The 20,906-nt window shown below is 52.4% G+C and overlaps 3 protein-coding genes across 14 annotated transcripts in view; 2 read left to right on the forward strand and 1 right to left on the reverse strand.

Moving 5' to 3' along the window:
• Positions 1-13,012, forward strand: part of Emid1 (EMI domain containing 1) — a 48,114-nt gene extending 35,102 nt beyond the window's left edge. The window contains exons 13-15 of one of the 3 annotated variants that reach the window (XM_057771850.1): positions 2,186-2,230; positions 8,541-8,625; positions 12,313-13,012. In XM_057771850.1, the coding sequence (XP_057627833.1) occupies positions 2,186-2,230; positions 8,541-8,625; positions 12,313-12,440 (258 nt within the window). In that variant the 3' untranslated portion in view covers positions 12,441-13,012. Of the gene's footprint in view, positions 1-2,185; positions 2,231-8,540; positions 8,626-9,743; positions 9,835-12,312 lie in introns of all 3 variants that reach the window. The other 2 variants (XM_057771853.1, XM_057771851.1) reach the window with 2 other exon arrangements.
• Positions 13,013-13,225: 213 nt separating this feature from the next.
• On the reverse strand, positions 13,226-20,718 carry Rhbdd3 (rhomboid domain containing 3). 8 transcript variants are annotated; one of them, XM_057773082.1, is made up of 9 exons: positions 20,608-20,718; positions 19,537-19,681; positions 18,861-19,059; positions 16,394-16,429; positions 15,885-16,074; positions 14,810-15,193; positions 13,981-14,143; positions 13,609-13,893; positions 13,226-13,524 (listed from the first exon to the last, which is right to left on the reverse strand). In XM_057773082.1, exons 5-9 carry the CDS (start codon positions 16,030-16,032, stop codon positions 13,347-13,349), a joined length of 1,158 nt encoding a protein of 385 aa, XP_057629065.1. In that variant the 5' UTR covers positions 16,033-16,074; positions 16,394-16,429; positions 18,861-19,059; positions 19,537-19,681; positions 20,608-20,718; the 3' UTR covers positions 13,226-13,346. The 8 variants fall into 8 exon arrangements, with proteins under 8 accessions (XP_057629065.1, XP_057629064.1, XP_057629062.1 ...); XM_057773081.1 differs by lacking the exon at positions 20,608-20,718 and adding an exon at positions 20,149-20,235; XM_057773079.1 differs by lacking the exon at positions 20,608-20,718 and adding an exon at positions 19,859-20,186.
• Positions 20,270-20,906, forward strand: part of Ewsr1 (EWS RNA binding protein 1) — a 30,204-nt gene continuing 29,567 nt past the window's right edge. For all 3 annotated transcript variants that reach the window (XM_057773074.1, XM_057773075.1, XM_057773076.1), the window contains exon 1: positions 20,270-20,408. In XM_057773074.1, the coding sequence (XP_057629057.1) occupies positions 20,396-20,408 (13 nt within the window). In that variant the 5' untranslated portion in view covers positions 20,270-20,395. The remainder of the gene's footprint in view (positions 20,409-20,906) is intronic.

Raw genomic sequence — 20,906 nt, forward strand, 5'->3', positions numbered from 1 at the left:
ATTATTTTTCTCTTGAGACAGAATCTCTATTGTAGCTTAGATAGGTCTGGAATTCACTATCTAACTCAGGCTGGCTTTGAACTCCTACCAAGCAATCCTTGTGTCTTAGTCTCCTAAAAGCTGGGATTACAGGCATGTACCACCATGTCTAGCCCAACTGATTCTTTTTTTTTTTTAAAGATTTATTTATTTATTATGTAAACAACATTCCTTCCATGCATGCTTGCATGCCAGAAGAGGGCACCAGATCTCATTATAGATGGCTGTGAGGGGGCTGAAGAGATGGCTCAGCAATTAAGAGCACTGCCTGCTCTTCCAGAGGTCCTGAGTTCAATTCCCAGCAACCACATGGTGGCTCACAACCATCTGTAATGAGGTCTTGTGCCCTCTTCTGGCCTTCAGGCATACACGCAGACAGAATATTGTATACATAATAAATAAATAAATATTACAAAGAGAGAGAGAGAGAGAGAGAGAGAGAGAGAGAGAGAGAGAGAGAGAGAGATGGCTGTGAGCCACCATGTGGTTGCTAGGAATTGAACTCTGATGGGGAAACTCTGTCAACCAATCACATCTAATTAAGGCCTGGCAACCTGGACCCCAGGGAGAAAAACTGGGAGGACCCAGATGAGCTCGCTCTCTCTGCATGGTGCCCGCCGGACAGATAGGACATCAGACCTCCCACTCTTGTAGTGTGAGTTTCCCCTTTTTAACCATTAAAATATAACTGTTATTCTTGAGCTGGCCTTGTTATTTATCGTACAGACCTAATTTGCAACAGAACCCAGGACCTCTGGAAGAGCAGTCAGTGCTCTTAACCTCTGAGCCATCTCTCCAGCCCCCCCAACTGATTCTTTTAAAACATTTTTTTTAGGGAACTGAAGAGATTGCTCAGTGGTTAAGTGTGCATAACTGCTCTTCCTGAAGACCCAAGTTCTATTCCCTGCACCTCTGTCAGGTGGTTCACAACTGCCTGCAACTCCAGCTCCAGGGGACCCAACACCCTCTTCTGGCCTCTGTTGGTATACCACTCATGAGCACATATCTCTTTAAAACTTTTGGTTGGGTGGTGGTTGTGCCCACCTTTAATCCCAGCACTTGGGAGCTAGAGGCAGGCGGATCTCCAGGACAGGCTCCAAAGCTACGGAGAAACCCTGTTTTGGAAAAAAAAAAAATAATCTTTAAATTTTTTTTTAACTTATTTATTTTCTTTACTATTGTTGTGTGTGTGTTTGATGGTGGGAGCATGTGTGGAAGACAGGCCAGGTCTCAGGAGTTCTCTCTCTCCCTCCCCTGCGGATTCCAGGAATTGAACCACTAGGCTCTCTGGTTCTCAGGTTTGCAGAATCATCCTGATCATCCAGATATCTGTCATAGATTTTTATTATTAATTTAAATTTCATTTTATATGTATGAGTGTTTGCCTGTGTGTATGTCTGTGCACCACATGTGTGCCTGGTGCCTGCAGAGGTCAGCAGAGGGTGTTGGATCCCCTGGGACTAGAGTTACAGATGGTTGTGCTCCACCGTGTGAGTGCTGGGAATCAAACCCAGGTCCTGTGCGAGAACAGCCAGTGCTCTCAAGCTCTGAGCCGGCTCTCCAGCCCGTCGTGGATATAGTAAATACCTTGTCTTCTGCTGACACCAGTCAGCTATGGATCTGATTCTGTTGACAGATTTCTCTCTTAGATGTGCTTCCCGTTTCCTGTTCTTCACATAGCTAGTAACTCTCATATGCGTTATTGGATGAGAGCGGTAATGTCTGAAGAACTCCGTTCTGTTCTTGTGAGAAGTGCTGAATGCCCCATGGCTAAATTACAGACGTCACCTCACTCTTTCAGAAATTCAGTTTTATCACAGAAAATCCATTTTGGTTTTGTTCTTGGTCCTAGAAAGCTGCCCTAGCCCTGGCCTGTGTGCTCTAGTTTAAGGCCTGGGTTTTCTGCGGTTTCACGGAAAGCACTGGTGTTTCCAAGTTCTGCCTCCCATGTGATGGGAGATGAGGAAAGTGTGCTCAGGTCTGCCAGCTGTTTGCTCCCGAGTGCCGCGCTCCTCCCTCCCCCAAGGATCTAACCACCTATGCTGGGAAGTTGCCCCTGTCGTCATTTTGAATTGTTCTGAGTTTTTCTCCCTCATGCCCCCCCACACCCCTCTTTCCCTGCTTCTGACTTTGACTCTCCTTTCAGGGAGAACCTGGCCCCAAAGGAGACCCTGGTGAGAAGAGTCACTGGGTAAGCTGCATCCCTGCACCTGCCTCCCCCTGCCTCCCCCTGCCCTCCCCTGTATCTACCTGCCTCCTTCTGCATCTCCTGCCTCCCCCTGCCCTCCCCTGCCTCTCTCTGCCCTCTGCTGCCTCTCCTGTCCTCCCTTATCTCCCACTGCCCTCCCCATCTTCCCCTCCTCTACCCTACCTCCTCCTGTCCTCCCATGCCCTGGTACTCAGGAAAAAAATTCTGTCACCAGTAGAGCCTGGGATTGAGTGTGTCTAGTCACATACCTGCAGGAGCCCTGCTCCCACACCCCTCCTGGTACCCCCACTAGGCAGGACCAGCCCTCCCAGCGGCCCCCACCCACGCTCTCTGTCTCTGTCTTCACCCACCTACCCTCTGTAGCCTTTCCAAGCCCGGGAGGCTCTGCCTGTTTCTTACTGGGCAGTTTTGGTGACCCAGACTGTATCTCCACTTCGAGGGTCCCCCCTGTCAAAGGTTTTGGCTTTGTCCTGTTGTCTATGGAAGAAAGGGGAAAGAGAAGACAGAATACACCCAAACAGAAAAGGACCTTAGGAAAGTCAGGAAACAAAAAGGGAAGCACAGGGGACAAAGGATTTATGGAACAAAGGACGGGGACCTAGAAACCCACATGCACATAGAGACTCTAGGAAGCGTGGAAAGGGAAACCTTGAAACCATTATATATGTGTTTGGCATAGTTAATGAGGTCATGAGACCTAACTGTTGTACCCAAAAAATCTGTAATAAGTACTATCACATACTTCAAGCAGTCCCCAAGGGAAACCTAGAAACTGTCATATGCACAGAGAACCGTAGAAAATGAGATGAGGCAGATCTAGACACTACCAGCTACAAAGCAAACTGTGAACAATAGAAAGGGGGACCTAGAAACTGTCACATGCCTAGCAGGGATTGAGCAATGGGAAGAGAGACCCAGAAACTTACAATTTACACACTCAAAAATCTTATGATGCATGTGAGGTCCTGGGAACCTTCAAGATCAGTGGAGATAACTAATGGACAGATTTGGGGCCCAAGAGTCTACTCTGCTAAAGACGCATGAGCCTAGAACGAACCATGCCCTGATGCACAACCTGGCAGCCACTGCTGGCATGGGAGACATTTGGAAAATAGGCAGGGTCGAGTAAGCCAGCCTGGGTACTCTTTAGGAGGTGTCATTGCGCCTTCCTGTTGTTCCTGATGGTGTGGCCAGCACCAGGCACAAGCCGTGTCTTCTCTGTTTGTGGTCATGGAGTCAGTGATGGATACAGCCGTGTGGTCCTCATCCTGCACGAGCGCGCCTCCGTATAGCCCATGACTTCTAGGGGCCCTGCTACCTCTCCAAGATGCTTGCTTCCCCCTCTCCACCCTCACTCTCCCATGTGAGCAACCTCTGCCTCCCGTCACTCTCCCAAAGACCCTGGGTGAAAAAACGGGCTTTTTTCACCCATCCGGAAGGTATGGGGAAGATCCAGGTCACAGCAGAGCCAGGCTGAGCTATCTCTGCATGGGAACCTTGGGTCACCCCAGGTGAGACCTTGAACCTAGGACCACATATGAGAAGGATTCCAAGAGGTAGCAGGACCCCTACCTGCCCGCCTTCCTTCTTTTATCCCCTGCACTTCTTCCTTTGCTTGCTGTCTGGGAGAGGCTTCGCTGGGCTGCAGATGCATGAGGCTTCTGGGCTGAGGGACCAGCTCTGTTGGAGGGAGGTAGGGATCCTAGTACAGTGGAAATATCCTGTGGACACTCTACAGGCACACTTCACCTACCAACGCCCCCTAGGGGTAGTGCAGCTTTCTGAGCTGCCTGCCAAGTTTAGCTGTGGCTCAGCAGTGTCACCAGGTGGTCACAGTCATGTACTGCAAGCTGAGTGACTGGCCTGAGTTACTCTACCTAGTTAAGAGGGAAGCCCTTGTTCAGACAGGGAAACTGAGGCCTGGCTCTTCAGAGCAAACTGATGGCAAACTGAGGCCAGAACTGAAACGGGCTGAGACATCCAAATCCCCCGAGGGGGCCTGGGAACCCACTGCTTCCTGAAATTTCTCTTCTGTACGCCAAGCTCAGAGCTGGGCAGCGCAGATTCAGTCCCCAGGAGAAGTCACCATGAGCCAGGGTCACCAGTCACAGGACAAAAGGAATTTAGCTGTGTTTGGGGTCATAATGTATTGGCGATGAAGGGAACATAACCAGTCACAGGGTAGCTGAGAAGTAGGGGCAGTCTGTACAAAGGGCCTGGGGTCAGAGTGAGCCTGGGATGTCTGCAGAGTGACAGCTTGACAGGCAGCAAGTGACAGAGGCTAGAGGCTTTCCAAACCTAGGAGGCCGCATTAAAGAATTCAAACCTTGGTGGCCACTGGGACATTGTTTTAGTATTTCTGAATGGGGAGCCAGGCATGGTGGCTCATATTTGTAATCCCAGCATTCAAATGACTGAGGCAGGAGGATGGCCACAAGGTGAACCTGGGCTCCAGAGTGAGATACTCAAGGATCTCAAAAAAAAAAAATCATTTTTTTAAAAAAAAAATTAAAGAATGAGAGGGAATGGTATGGTCAGGTTTTTGTTTGCAAAGTATGTCTCTGAATGCCGGATAGAGAATGGACTGGAGCCAGAAAAGGACTCAAGAAGACTGTGGGAAGCCTGTTCAGAGACCAGTGGGAGCATGGACAGGCAGCAAGGCAGTGTGTGTGTGTGTGTGTGTGTGTGTGTGTGTGTGTTTGTTGCCTGTGTGTATACAAGTGTGTGGTTGTAAGCCAGGCGGTGGTGGTGCACACCTTTAATCCTAGCACTTGGGAGACAGAGGCAGGAGGTGGATCTCAGTGTGTTCGAGGCCAGCCTGTTCTACAAAGTGAGTTCCAGGACAGCCAGGACTGTCACACAGAGAAACTTTGTCTCAAAAAACAAACAAAAAAAGTGTGTGGTTGTGTGTAGTGTGTGTTGTCCCAGTGGTATACAAATGCGTGCAGTGTGTGTGTGTTGTGCCAGTGTGTATACAAGTGTGTGATTGTGTGTGTTGTGCCAGTGTGTATACAAGTGTGTGGTTGTGTGTGCAGTGTGTGTGTTGTGCCTGTGTGTATACAAGTGTGTGGTTGTGTGTGCAGTGTGTGTGTGTTGTGCCTGTGTGTATACAAGTGTGTGATTGTGTGTGCAGTGTTTGTGTTGTGCCTGTGTGTATACAAGTGTGTGGTTGTGTGTGATTGTGTGTGTTGTGCCTGTGTGTATACAAGTGTGTGATTGTGTGTGTGTATATACAAGTGTGTGGTTGTATGTGATTGTGTGTGTTGTGCCTGTGTGTATACAAGTGTGTGATTGTGTGCACATGTATCATTCTCTGCCCTATTCCCTTGTGAATGGACTGGGAGCTCACTATTTTTCAGCTAGGCTAGCAGCCAGCAACCTGCCTTTCTTTTTTTTTTTTTTTAAAGATTTATTTATTTATTAAGTATACAGTGGTCTGCCTGCATATGTCCCTGCAGGCCAGAAGAGGGCAGCATATTTCATTACAGATGGTTGTGAGCCACCATGTGGTTGCTGGGAATTGAACTCAAGACCTTTGGAAGTGAAGCCAGTTCTCTTAACCTCTGAGCCATCTCTCCAGCCCCAGCAGCAACCTCCCTTTCTCTGTACCTGCCCCGCACTGGGGTTATGGGCATTGGGTGGCTTTTTACATGAATTCTGGGGCTCCAATTCAAGTCCTTGCTATTGAGGAGTGCTCTTACCTTTGAATCATCTCCCCAGCCCCAGGATCATCCATTTTCACATCCTGCTCCATGATACTCAAAGAGGGATTACTCTGCATTTGTGACCTGTAGTGACCCCAGTGCCCCAGGCTGAAATGGCAGTTCAGTGACCCATGAGTAGCTCAATCTTTATGGTATTAACAGGACAGCTGGAGCATAAGGAATGCCCCAGGGAATGAACAAGCTCCTAATGGACGTGTTGGGAGTCCTCTCAGTTGCTTCGATGTTCTTATGGGGAACCATTGCTTCAATGGGTTAGATGGTGAGCCAGGTGTAGGGGCTCATGTCTGGAGTTTCAGCTCATGGGAGTTCGAAGCAGAACTGTTGTGAGTTTGAAGCTAACCTGGCCTACAGAGGGATATATCTCAAAACAGAAGGGGAGGAGGGAAGAGGAACTGGAAAGATAGCAAGCTCTGTGGGGAACAGAGTTTGAATTCCCAGGATTCACATAAATGCTGGGTGGGCTTGAAAGCCCACCCTTAAATCCAAAGCTTAGAAGACAGAAGCAGGATTACCAGAGCAAACTGTGGGTTCAGTTGAGAGATCCTGCCTCAATAAATAGAAAAAACTGTGATGTCCACTTCTAGCCTGCAGACGCATGCACATGCGTGCATGCACACAAATGTGAGCATCAGTGTACAAATGCATACACACACCATACACACATCACATAAAAAGGGGTGGGGAAGATGGCCTACTGGATAAGAGCACTCGCTGCACAAACAGGAGGATCTAATCCCTAGCACTATACGGAAGTCAGACGTGGCACGTATGCCTGTAACCCTAGCATGGTGAACTGGAAACAGGTAGAGCCCGAAGACCAGCCAGACTAGCTGAGACGGCACACATTAGGTTCACCTTAAGACCCTATCTCAGGCTGGAGAGATGGCTCAGTGGTTAAGAGCACTGCCTGCTCCTCCGAAGGTCCTGAGTTCAATTCCCAGCATCCACATGGTGGATGACAAACATCAGTAATGAGATCTGGTGCCCTCTTCTGGCCTGCAAGCATACACACAGGCAGAACATACATACATACATACATACATACATACATACATACATACATACATAAAACAATCAAAGCAAATATTTTTTTAAAAGACCCTATCTCAAAGATTAATATAGAAAGCAAAATAAGAGGAAGGGGCCTGCAAGGTGGCTCTGCTGGGGAAGATGCTTCCCACAAGGCTTGAGGGCTGAGTTCAGTCTCCAGGACTCGCGTGACGGGAAGGAAGAACCAATTCGTTTAATTTGTTCTCTGTTGTCCACACACATGCTGTGACCACAAGTTGGCCTATGACCTCAGCATGTACACTGTGGCACGATGAGGCCTACACATACACACACACACACACACAAAATGTAATAAAAATCTTACACATAATGGAGAGCAAAGAGGAAGACATTCTCCTCTGGCCTCTGTATAAGTCCTCATGGACACACGTGTATGCACACCACACACACACATACAAGGAGATGTGTGCATACTAAGCATCCCTTCACCTGTCCTATCCTAAATGCCGAGAGGCTCTTCTAGATGCTGTCAGGCTTGGGATGGTTTGTCTCACCATCCTGGTGCTCTGTTGGAAAACACTCAATTTTGGAAGTTGTTTAGGGAGGGAACGTGAAGTGAAGACCATGGACCCAGTGCTAGGGAAGGAGAGAATAAACTGGGAGGAAGTCCGAGAGAGCTCTCTGAATGAGCCTCTGCTTTGGGGGAGTGGAGAGCCCTGGGGCTGAGGGGCCCTAGAGAAGGAGCTTGGTGGACCCACTGCCACACTCCTGGAAACACACTGATGCCTTCAGCTGCTGCTGGGAGGGGCTGGGCTGCGGGGTCTCCCCAAGGTGTATCAGAATACGGGACTGGTGCTGGCAGAGAGAACGTGGGACCGGTCTCCTGAAGGGGACGGAGCTGGGGCCTCAGCTCAGACTCATTTTAGGCAGCAATGCTACTCAAGCATTTTGATTTTCACTTACTACCCATTCTACTGGATACAGAATCACTAGCTTGCTCTCCCTGATAGAGTTTGTTAGGGTGAGGCGGTGTGATGGCTTAAAGCAAAAGGTCAATCTGAAGACTATGAGTAAAGAGAAAGATGTTTAAAAATTAAGAATTTAAAATGGAAAGAAATAGAGCGAGAGAAGAGAGGAGGGGGGAAGGAGAGAGCAGAGAGCCCCCAGCGTACAGATGGTGCCAGGGATGTCACAGGAACTGTGCAGAGGACGTGAGAATGGAGATGAGAGGACAAGCTGGCTCCCCAGGGCCTTGGGACAAATGGATGGGATGGCAGCCTGTGGGGCAAGCAGAGGAGTTGCCCTCCAGAGTGGCACAATCTGCAGCCAGTTAGGACCAAGTGGAACTTTCTGAGGTGGTCTTCAGGGGTCGCTTCCTCCTGCCTTGCCTCCCTCCTGTCCCTCTCTGTCTTGTTTGGCTGTCCGTGGGTCCTGGGCTGTGGCAGGTGGTACAGGGCTACAGGTGCTTGTCCCGATTGGGGCAGGGGCCACTGGCAGGCTTTGTGAGGTCCCCTCCCAACCCTCCATCACGGCTGCATCTGTCTCTTTCTCCACAGGGGGAGGGGTTGCACCAACTACGCGAGGCTTTGAAGATTTTAGCTGAGAGGGTTTTAATCTTGGAAACAATGATTGGGCTTTATGGTGAGTAGAGACAGACAGACGGCCGGCCAGCCCAGCCCCTGCTTACCAGCCTCCCCAAACCATCCTGGGGTGTAACTGGACTGAGTCTAGTTCTGAAGCTGAAGAAGCATAGGCTACAGAGGCTACCCAACCCTTCCCTTCTCTACAGGGGAAGGTCCTGCTCCTGGACCCATCCGTGTGCCTCTCTCTAGACAGTGTGGGTGATATAGTTACAGGACTTCAGGAACGTGGAGACAACAGAGGATGAGATTTGCGAGAAGTTATGGGCAATGCAACCAGATTCCTAAGCCAAGTGTGGTGGCATATGGTTTTGATCCCAGCACTTGAGAGTCAGAGCCAGGAGGATCTCTGTGAGTTCAAGGCCATCCTGGTCTTGTTCCACAAGTGAGTTCCAGGACAGCCAGGGCCATTACAGAGAAACCCTGTCGAAGGAAGGAAGAAGGAAGGAAGGAAGGAAGGAAGGAAGGAAGGAAGGAAGGAAGGAAGGAAGGAAGGAAGGAAGGAAAAGAAAGAGAGAAAAAAGAAAAACAGATTTCTGATCAGTGAGGCATTGAGGTTTAACAAGCAAACTCTAGCCGTACTGGGGTCATGGATCACACACAGTCAGAGCCCAAGCCCACAGGATTTTGGATCAAGGTTGTAAACTACGTGGGCTTCAACTCTAGACAAGTTGTGAACAATGCAGCTAGATTCTAAAAGTGCAGGGGACTGGGTGAGAGTCAGACTCAGGGCCCAGAGAACTCTGGGGAATAGACCACTTGCCAGTTCTGACCAGTTTCCCCAGAAACTTGTGGAGACTTTCACAGGACCTACCTTCTGGCTCCTGTATCCCTCCCACAGTTGCCACTGTAGTCCTAGTGTGTCCTGAAGTTCCCTGCCAGGGCTCAAGGGAGCCAGATCCTTAGCCTGACATTCACCCTCCAAGTTACCATTCACCTGGCTACCTGAGGAGCTAGGCACGCCCTCTCCTCACCTCCTAGGGGTACAATGAGGTTTGATGGACACTAGTCCAGACCCCTGCCCTGAAGCCCATCAGCCTCTCTCTGCGTCCCCCACCACTGGCCTCCCAGCCCGGCCCTTAGAGGCCACACCGTCTGCTCTTCTCAATCTCCCATCAGGCTCCTAGCTTACAGAGCTTCCGGCAGCAGCAGGCCCAGCTGGAGCTCCTGGCCAGACGGGTCACCCTGCTGGAAGCCATCATCTGGCCAGGTAATGGCAGGGCGGGCAGGCAGGGGCAAACCCTCCCAGGAAGGGCCTGGGGCAGGCTTGGGCATGATGCCTCCCAGTGCTTGGTCTGGGCCAGAAGACAGTGCTCTTTCCTTTCATCAAGGAAATAGAACCTGGCACAGCAAACTAGCTTTCGTGTTCTGGCAGCCACCTATCGGCACGGGTTCCAACATAACCAAACGATGTAGCCCTGCCCTGGCGCAGCTTAGGGTGGGGGTGGGGGCTGGCACTGGTAGCAAAAGCCAAGAAGAGGTAAGTGACAGAGTAGTGAGCATAGATATGCCTCTGACCTGCTGGGGACATGGCTTCATGGTAGAGCACTTACCTTGCGTGTACAAGTCCTTAGTCAGTTGTCACCGTGAGGGGAGAGTTCAGGAGGGCTTCCTGGAGGTGATATCTCAGTGGAGCCCAGAAAGGCAAGGAGCATAGGTGAGTGACCAAGCAGAGGAGAATCAGAGGTTAAGAAGTCTACAGAGTTTTTTCCCTCGAGGTTTCTGAGAGGTGAAGATGAACACTGAGCAGAGCTGTACTGGGCAGGTTCTAGAAGGCTGGTTCAGGCAGCCTGAGAGGCAGTTAGGCTTCTGACTGGGGGCAGGAGCAGTCCCCCCGCCCTGCACCTGGCTCCTGGGGTGAAGCTTTGGTGTAGGAATATGGGGCTGGCCCTTCACAGGAATGTTTGCTCACCGAGAGTCCCCACCCACTGGCTGTCCTTTGCCCCTTCCAGTCACTGCCCTGTCTCACAGCCCATATGCACATCAGTGCCCAGAGGCCTCCATATTGTGTCCAACCTCCCCTCTTATAAAACCTTAAGTGTGAAGAAGGAGGGTTGGGTCAGGGCTAAAACCAGTCCTTTGGTCAGCAAAACCAGAAAGCACCTACTGGTGCTAGGCCTGGATGGGCACTGGGCCCTGCAGAGTAGCTGGGCTCTAGGGAGCTGTCCATCAGTCACATTAGACACTCAAAGGGAGTACCCAAGGATTGGGCCCTTCTTGCTAGACATTGGTAACTTCTTGGAAGAGGGGACCATGTGGGGGGTCATAGAAGATACATGGTTGTGTCTGGTGGAGGTGGAGGGACAACTCTGACAGGAAGTCTAATGTGACAAGATCTGGAGGTTGGAGTGTATGTCCAAGCCAAGAATGGTGGCTACGTGCTAAGATCCCAGCACTGGAAGACTGAGACAGGAGGATAGCAAATTTGAGGCCGACCTGGGCTACTGAGCAAAACTTTGTCAAGTTTTGCTTGACACGGTCCATTTCCAATCCCCACCGTTAGCCGTGTGGCTTCTCTGACCTCTAGAAACATCAGGGACTATCTGCTGGACCTCCTTTGGCCTCAGCAGCCTTGATGAGACTTGATGGAGACATATCAAGCCCCTCCTCTGAAGCCTCTTGGCACCTGTCCTCCATCCCTCATTGCCTCCAAATGACCTGAGGGACCATTGGGAGCAAAGACCCAAGTTCCAGATTCTCAGCACATTTCCAGGTGCCCCTCTTCTCAGCGTGGTGCAGCAGTAGAAGGGACAGCTGGATAGCATAGAGGAGCTGAATAGGGACGCGGTGACCCTGTCCTTAGCTGGCTAAGCTCCTGATAGCCCCTGGAGGATGTACAAGGCACCTGGGGAAAACCGGGCCCCATTAGTGGCCCACCCCTAAGCAGCGCCTTCTGTGGGAGGTGTCATCATGGAGCTTCCGACTGTCTGTCCTAGGAACAAGGAAAGGCCTGGCCAAGTCCCCATCCCACGGCTCTCCCCCATCAGAAAAAACCGCCTACCCTGACCTCCCTGGCTTTAGGGACTACCAAAGGATACGAATGGGCTTCCTGGACAAGAGAGCACCTTCTGGGGTTTTGAAGGATGTTAGTTTCCTTGGGGGGGGGGCAAGCATGCTTCATGCTTGGGGTTCAGCTTATATGCAGATTGGGGCATATCTCACCACAACTCCCTTGGTAACTGACTTCAGGGCCTCAGAGTTTATCTGAAAATGTCCCTGGTTTTAGAAATCAGACAGCTGGGGTCCTGATGGGGTCCAATTTCCCTGAGGCTACTCCGGGGCAAAGTCTGACTCTACTAAGCCCTTCCTCCAAATGGTGCTATAATCCAAGGAAAGAGAAAGTTTCTTCTCTAGTTTGGTTTCCTTGCAATGAAGTTTGGATGATGCAGAATCCACCTTCACTCCAAATCAATCCAAACTGATTACTTGGGGAGCATTATTCATATGCCAAGCATGTAAAAGTGGTGAGCCCGGCCATCCCCATTAGACAAATCAGGCATCAGATGGCTGGGGACGCAAAGGTTGTGGGGAGGTACTAACCAGCCTTCAGTACCCTTATTTCCCACAGCTCCATCTATAGGATGCCAGTGTACCCTGCTACCTCCCAGGGCACAAAGTGAGTTCCCCAACTCTTCATGAATGTGAATGCACCCCCTAACATAGCTTTTCTCTTTATTCCCTCCGGCAGAACCAGAGCTGGGATCCGGGGTAGGCCCTGATGGCATGGGTACCCCCAGCCTCCTTCGAGGCAAGAGGGGAGGACACCCAACCAACTACCAGATCGTGACCCCCAGGAGACACGACAGGAGGAGCTGAGGATGGTGGTGGCTCTTCAAGGTTCCACACCAGGCTTCCTCCCCTAGCCTGGACTTGGCCAGCTGCCTCCAGACTGCCAGTTCCTATTTATTAATATCCTCAGGGACCCTGTGCTATCTTGGCCATAGGGATAGGCAGGCAGGTCTCAGTGATGTCAGCCTGTACATGACAGACTAAGCAGGGACTGGGCCCTGAGAGGAAGTCTACTCAAGACGTCAAACCTATTTCCCCCTGTGAAATAGGGTGAAAAGGGGAGTGGGTGGAGGTACAAGGCTTCCAGTCTTCTAAAATAGGGACCTGGGACTCTGTCTGGCCCTGTAGACATGCATGGATTGAGGCAGAAGTCTCAGTTCCCCTCCTTAAGACCTTGGGGAGCCCTGTTTCTGGTGCTGAGTTCCCACCTGAATCCAGGCTGCTTAATCGCTGACTGAATGGTTGGTGCTCCTTAAATCAGTTCTACCCAACCCCACTCCCCAGTGTTCCATGTGGGGATGGGATGTATAGAAAGGACTCCCATTCCAAGTATCTGCAGCAGATGCCATGGATTGCTATGTACTGGACAATAAACACCCCTGCCTGACCCTACTCAGTTTGGTCTCTATATGCTACAGCTAGAGGGTCCACCTAGGCTGAGGATACTGGGGCAGGAGGCCTGTGGGCCTAGACACAAGTCACCCTCCTGCCATCAGCCACCCATTCACTCCTTCTCCACTCATTCCTTCATCCTCCCCATGCCAACACAGAAGAGCCAGACACAACTGCCACTCAGAAGGCCAGGTTGGAAACATCAGCTTTTATTCTTAGGAAGTATTAGAACATGCTGGGGCCCACTCCTGCCCCCAGGGATGCCCTCAGCAGACTGGGCAAGGACTCAGGTCAGGCCAAAGATTCTGCTCTTTTCCTGGATTATGAGGGTCCAGTGTCCTTGCAGTAGGCAGGACCACTCCTCCCCTCGGTTGCTACGGCTGCGGTTTCTACCAGCCCTTCAACCAGCAGTGACACTGCACCCTCCACACGCCCTGTAGCTGCCAAGGCTACTGCGGCCTGCTCAGTGGGGAATCCCATGTGCTCTAGCTGCTGCAGCCTGTGAGGTGGGGACAAGGAGGAAATGTCAGGGCATGCATGGCTCCCACACCGGGAAGACACTCCCCTGCCCACCCTGTCTTACCGTAGAGAAGACCCAGAGGACTTGGGCAACCATGACAAGCTCTGAGAACCCTGAGCTGATGCATCAAGAAGTGAAGCCTGGATCCCTTCCTGTAGCATTTGCTCATCTAGGGCTGCCCACATCGGGGTTCCTGGGGCAAAGCTGGACACAGCCCACTTCAGGCTCCTCTCGGAGTCCTTCCATGCCGGCTGCACAGGCCCCACGCCTGGTGGAAGCTGGGCAGAACCATCACTGTGAGACCAGGAGCTTGGGGAAGCAAGGTAAGGAGGTCCAGGGGTAGCAGGCCTGTAGGGACAGAGGCGGATGGCCTGGGCTGCCAGCCACTGTCACAACTTCCACCACCCAATACTGAGCCCCTGGCATCACCCTCACCTCACTGCAGCAGGATAAGTGACAGGCAGTTCAGTCAGATTGTCTGGGGTGGGAAAAAGCCTCAGTGGCCACCACTGGGTCAGAGTCCTGCAAAGGACACTGTCCTGTAACACCTGCAATCTCCGCTCGGAGAACTCCAGCCACCGGAAGGCCCCAGCAGCGTCTGCCTGCCCAGGGCAGGGCGGCAGGTCAAGGAAAATCAAAGTGGACTGGGGGGAGGAGAGTGTGCTGGGCATTCCCATGTGTCTCCCCTTGCTGCACCCCCAGGACCACATGAGCAGCTGAAGCTGAGAACAAAAGGAAACTGCCTACCTGAAACTACTCAGCCGGGAAGAACCATATGTGCCTTCCCAAAACCCTATTTTCCACTTTCTTGGCTACTGCATAACCCTGTGTACCTGAGATAGGTCCTCCTACTGTCAGCCAGACTTAAGCAGCTGGTGTCTGGATTCTGAAAATGCCTGAAGGGTTATATGATCACCACCAAAAATGGTAGCTATTTTCCCATATTTTGGGAGGAAAGCTCCCACACTCACTCCCACCCTAAGCCTTCCTCTTTGCTAATATTTGCTTTGATGCCACCTTCACACAGGATCCAGGTTAGTGACTTCCAGGTCCCTTCAGCTCTCCCAAGCATCCCATGGGGTCCTTTGATTGTAACTGACACTTCTTCTTGGCCATGAGCCCTGTCCCCAGCCCAGAGCAGGGCACAGATGTGCCAGGAGCAGGTGTTCACCTGACATTGAACTCCTTTACATCGTTTCTTTCCAAGGCACCCCGGAGGCCCGGCCACAGGTCCACATGGTCCCTGGGCTCAGGCAAAGGATACAGGCTAGGCCAGCAAGAAGGCCACAGAGGAGCTGCAAGAAGGGCGGCTCAGAGCTGAGCAGCAGGGTCAGGGCCAGCAGTAGCCACGGGAGCAGCCATGGTGGCAGTGTCCCCTGACGCCATCCAGGGTAGTAACTCTGCCCTGCCAGCATGGCCAGATGGACAGGCATATATCCACAGCCTCCAGCTGCATTGGACACCCCGAGGCTTGCCAGCAGCACAGCCAGCAGCCCAGCAGCCAGGGCAAGCAGGGCGGAGTTGTGCAGGAAGCGCAGAGTGCCTAGACGGCACTCCTGCCACCAGCCCAGAGTGGGCAGGAGCAGCAGGCTCAGGAGCAGGCCCGGCAGTGCAGTGTGGCCCAGAGCATGGGTCAGAAGCCGGTGCACTGGGAATGAAAAGGGTGCCAGGTTAGAGGGCTGGATTAGCCATTGCTAGGGTGACCTGGTAGGCCAGCCTCCCCCACCCAGAAGCCAGTAGATGGGACCAGAGGCTTCTCAACACCACAGCTACTCTCTAGGTATACTGGAGGGATCCAACACAGTCTTCTCACTCGCCACCAGCTACCAGTGGTGCTATGCCCCATGTCTGTCAGTTACTGAATCTTTTTTTTGCATCTGGTTAATAGCACAAGTGCTAATGAAAACTGCCTGCCAAAAACCTCTCACTCCCACAGAGCTGCAAGACCTTAGAAAAATCGCTTAACCTCTCTGAACATCATTTGGGTTCCTCAAACGTAAACCGGAGGCTTTGTGGGAAGTACGTGTTTGGCAGAAATTTAACTTCTTATTTCCAGGGAAAGCTGTCAGAAGGAACACTATCAGAACTCCCACCCACAGCTTCAGCTTCCCACTTCACCCTCTGTAGAGGATTCTTTTTTTTTTTTTTTTTTTCTCTGTAGAGGATTCTCTGCCCTCCTTCTTGACTGTGGACGAACTGGGCATGTCTATAAGCTAACCTGCCCTGCGACACTGCGTCCTATTCTTGTGACCATCATGAGCTGCACATTGATTCCAGTAAGCGGCCTCAGGCCCTAGAGTAAGTCTCTAGCTTTCAAGGGCCATGCAGCTGGTCCTCACCCTGCCACGGGTCCAGTAGCAGCTCTGGAGCCAATGTAAGGCTGGGGCCAGCCCCCAACAACCACAGGCAGCTCATCAGGAGCATCAGGACTGAGGAGGCAAGGGGCAGTGCCCGGGACAGTGAGCCAGGAGAGTCCCAGACATGCATGGTTTGGTTGATGGTGGTCAAAGGTGGTCCTGAGGCTGTACACTGGGAATAAACAAAAACAGTAACAAATCATCCTTGCTGCTTTTATCTGACTCCCTCCCAACTACTTTACCAATGGCCCCATTATACAGAGGCAGAAACTGAACGAGCAGAGGCAGGTCCAGTAGCTTGGCCTGTGTGCTTATCAGCCACGTTTCTATCCTACCTGCCCACGGGTCTGGGGTGGCCATGGGCCATGCTTAAAGTCCTGATGAGGCCAGTGTGGTAGTGCACACCTCTAATCTTAGCACTCAGGAGGTGGAGGCAGGAGGTTCAGGAGACCAAGGCCATTAGAAATGCAGACCAGCAGGAGAGTGCTTACCTAGCATACATGGGCACCTGGATTTGCTCCCCAGTGCTGTAAAAATAAAAGAAATATTTAGATCTTGGCTGCATATGGAGTTGAAAAACCAGCCTGGGTGACATGAGAGTCTGGTGGGCCCTGAAGGTGTCTTAGTGGAAGATACAGGACCAGAAGAGTTGGACTCTACCCCCTCCCCCGTTTTCTAGTGCTCCATGCCTCAGGAGTCCGGATAGCCTCGGGTGCCCTTGAACAAGGGGCCTCATGAGACCCACCAATGGGTCAAGCAGCTTGGGGTTGAAGTGGGGCTACAGGAGTCCACATTCCAAGCCTTACAAAGTGGCTCATAACTGTAGCACGGTTCCCTCTCTGGCCCTGGTGTCTGCTCCAGCCTTCTGCTGTGTGTCTGTGGGCAAGTTTCCCAGTCTGTGAAATGGTGATTAAGACACCTTTTGCTGCCGGGTAGTAGTGGTGCATGCATTTGATCCCAACACTCAGGAGGCAGAGACAGGCAGATCTCTGTGAATTAGAGGTTAGCCAAAAAACAAAACAACAAACAAACAAACAAAAGAAACTCAACACATTTTGCTTACAGCATCATAAGAGAAAAGACTGGAGGCCCACAGTTTTTTTCTTTTTTTTTCCCCCGAGACAGGGTTTCTCTGTACCTTTGGAGCCTGTCCTGGAACTAGCTCTTGTAGACCAGGATGGCCTGGTCTCACAGAAATCTGCCTGCGTCTGCCTCTATCTCCCAAGTGCTGGGATTAAAGGCGACACCTGGCTCAGCTTTTTCTTTTTTAAAATTTTGTTTGCTTGGGGGCTGGGGAGATGGCTCAGAGGTTAAGATCACTGGCTGCTCTTCCAGAGGTCCAGAGTTCAATTCCCAGCAACCACATGGTAGCTCACAACCATCTATAATGAGATCTGGTGCCCTGTTCTGGCACATAAGCATACATCCCAGAATACTATATACATAATAAATATTTTTTAAAAAAAGTTTTGTTTTAAAAAAGTCTCAACAAGCCCAAGCTAGCCTGCAATGTGAGATTCTCCTGTGTCTTCCTGGGCTTTTGAATATTGGATCATCAATCTGCACCATTGCACCTAGTTTGGCCCCCAGCTCTTTCCCAATAAACCCAAGGCACCACCTAATTACTATGGAAGGCACAGACAGCTTACAAGTGAAGGCCCAGCTTCAAGCTCAGGTCCCCAAACAGGTCATACCCTGCCCAACCAGCAAAGCTTTTCTCCAGTTAGGTTTCAAATCAGGACGAATGGCTGAGGTTCCTATTTAACATATCAAAGCAGATGCTGGCAGGCAGGTTCTCCCTGAAGTCCCCTGGTCCCTACCTGTTACAGGGCCCTTCTGGCTGGCATACCCCCACCCCCACCCTTAACTTCTCCAGCTCAGGGGACTGGGCTGCTATTCCCACTTTGATTACCTGCTGTGTATGGTGGGCCTTCTGGCTGCTGCACCTGGTTCTTATCTCTCCCTCTTCCTTCTCCTCCCTGTCCCCACATGGCCCAGCTCAGGGTCTGCACACTCTGGGAGCTGTCATGCTCCCTTTCTTTTCTTCCTTCACTCCTCACACCCAGCCTTGCCCGCAGGCCCTGCGAGCTCTCCCTAGCAATGCTCTCAAGTCTCCTGGGATGACTCAGGGCAGAAAGTGGATCCTTTCCTATAGGACAGAACCGTGAAGATCTCTGCCTGCAGAGTCCTTAACCTCCATCCCCTCAACAAACAGCCTCCTACTCACTCTGAAGCCCAGCTCAAATGGCGCCTTCCCACATTCTGAATCTTATCCTAATGAACAAAGTTTGAATTTTCTCCCAAGTGGTTTGAAATAATGGAGGAAAAGAGGCTCCCTGCCCTACAGGCTCAACAGAGACCACCCGGGAACAGACCATCCAAGGGGAAATACCTAACATCCCAACTATTAGAGGCAGGATCACCTGACGTCCTTTCAGCCAGCATACACCTATTCCCCCCAGACAGTCAATCAGGGGTCCTGAACCTTAGAAATCCCCTCACCTCAACCTCTGTTATGACAAAAACCCACCCAGCTGGGCATTGATGGGGCACGCCTTTAATCACACACGCATAAAAAAAAAAAAAAAAAAAACCCAACCCAACTGGGCTTGTGGCTCTCCGACTTTGCCACTATGTCAAATAGATGGGATGGTCCAACCTGGAGCTTGATTAAAGGCTTTTTTTCCCCCCTGTTTTCGAGACGTGGTTTCTCTGTAGCTTTGAAGCCTATTCTGGAACTAGCTCTTGTAGACCAGGCTGGCCTCGAACTCACTGAGATCTGCCTGCCTCTGCCTCCCGGGCGCTGGGATTAAAGGCTTGCACCACCACAAACATGTTAGCTGGCCCCAGATCCTGCTGGGGTGAACTCTGGATTTAGGGTGAACTCTGGATTTAGGGTGAACTCTGCTCTTCCCCTGTGGCACTGGGTTTAGAAAAGCAGGCCGATTTCACCCTTACCTGGAGGCTGGGTCACCTAAATTGAAGCTTCTCACAACCATTCCATCCCTGAGCACTAAGGGACTAATTCATGGACATTCGGAAGCAGGCCTCGAGTCCTCTGGATCAGTCTCTTTTCTTTCTTGATGTTGCAAACGGAAACGGGGGCCTCACACATCTTAGGCACGCAGTATCATTGCGCCTGTATCTCCAACCGAATCTTCAATTAATAAAATGGAACTCGTAAGAATCAAGTGATGAACCCAGCTGCTGCTCCTAGCACACAACACATGGAGCAGCTCTCCATTCTCAGAGACCCATGGGCACCCTATTCAGACGCGGAGTCCCTAGCTAACAGGTGCCTGGATCTCTCACCTGAGGAACTGAGTTTACACCAAATAGGAAACCCGGGGCCAACGACAATCTGCTCCCCTCTCGCCAGGGAATCGGAGAGCCCGGCCGCGTTAAGCTTCAGCGGGGAAGCCACTCCCATCCTTCGAAAGGTGTGACACGCCTACTGCTCCCACGTGGGCCCTGCTTTCTTCGGAGTCCTCGCCCGCCCGCCATGCTACTGTTTGAATCCGTCCATGGGGTTAGTCACAAGACAGTTCCTCACTAGCTAACAGTCCGCCTCAGTGGCCCTCTGGAGCCCTCGTCAGGGACCTCTCACAGTTCTGCACCATCACATCCTGCCTACCTTACTGGGAAGCCAGGACAGACTGGGAAGTCAAGGGCAGGAAAGATGCTTCCGGGTGGTGCACACACGGGGGGAGTCCCGGGGTCGAATTCAGCTTTGTAACTTAGGGGAAAGTACTCGATTTCGTGAGCCTGGGTTTCCTATTCTGTTAAAACAAGGGTACTGGTTGGAGGATGATTACAGGGCTTCTCAACTCCGACCGTTATTGGAGCCGGCCGCGGCATTCCCGGCCTCCCTCCCCAGCCGACCGACCGACCTCAGTCCCCTCCCCCGCCCTCTCGGGCCACGCGTACAAGGTTCTGCGAAGAACGTTCTCCCCTACCCTGGAAGGCCGGGTGGGGGGAGCCCCGCCTGGGAGTCGGGCCGCCACCTCCAGGCCGAGACCTAGGTGCCCGAAACCCACAGCGCGCACACACGGGCGCGTGATCCCGCCTGCCGATTAGTCAGCAGTTGTTCCAGGCTGGGATCCCTTCCCCCAGCCCTCCCGCCAGCCTCCGTCTCCCTCCAGGACAGACTCTTCGGAGACGGTCCCTAGAGCCAGCGGGCGTAACCATTCCAACCCCCGAGCCTCGTGCGGAGGCTCCCCGGGGTTTGTTAGGGACACTCGCTCACGAGCGCGCTGGCCGCTGAGGTGTTTTTTCTTAACCCGCGCGTCACGTCCGGCTCTTTGGAGAGGATTGGGTCTACGGTTTCAGGCGCCAAGGACCGGCTTATCACTGGCTCAAACCTCCTTGCCCACCCCCGCGGCCTGGCCCTATGGTAGCGTCCGAGGTTGCGGATTTCGCGCCTGCGCAGTGCGGCGCCTAGGGGACCGCGAGAGGGAGACGGACGTTGAGAGAACGAGGAGGAAGGCGAGAAAATGGCGTCCACGGGTAAGTGGAGTGGGATCGCGGTCGCGTTGGCGACGGCTGGGACACCCAAACTCGGGGGCGCTCGTCTCTAGGGGTGGCAGGGATGACTGAGTGGAGCTGCCGAGAGGGGTTGGAGTTCCCACCGCCACCCGACGAGCTCGGGGGTCCCGCGTTCCCTTCCCCCCCGCCCCTCCCCCACCAGGCGGGCTGGTTCTGGAACCTTCCGGCGCCCGCGTTGCGCGCGAGGGCCTCGCGGTAGCTGGGGCGTGCGGGGCCCGCCTTGGCCTCCTTTGTGTGGCGGTTGTCGGTGCGGGTGCCCCGGGCCTCCCGCCACGTGGGCGGGGCCTACGGCCTCCGAGGCCCAGAGGGGACCACGGCTGGGCCTCGGGCCCATCACCCCGAAGGCGCGTGAGGTGGGGTGTCGGGTAGCGGCTCGAGAAGCCGCGGCCGGTGGCCCCGGTAACCTCTCCTCCCGCTGCCAACCTGAGGGCGTTTCTTATATAGAAACTCAGATTCAAA

This window comes from Chionomys nivalis, chromosome 6, assembly GCF_950005125.1.
Source record: "Chionomys nivalis chromosome 6, mChiNiv1.1, whole genome shotgun sequence".
NCBI classification, from domain to species: Eukaryota; Metazoa; Chordata; class Mammalia; order Rodentia; family Cricetidae; genus Chionomys; species Chionomys nivalis.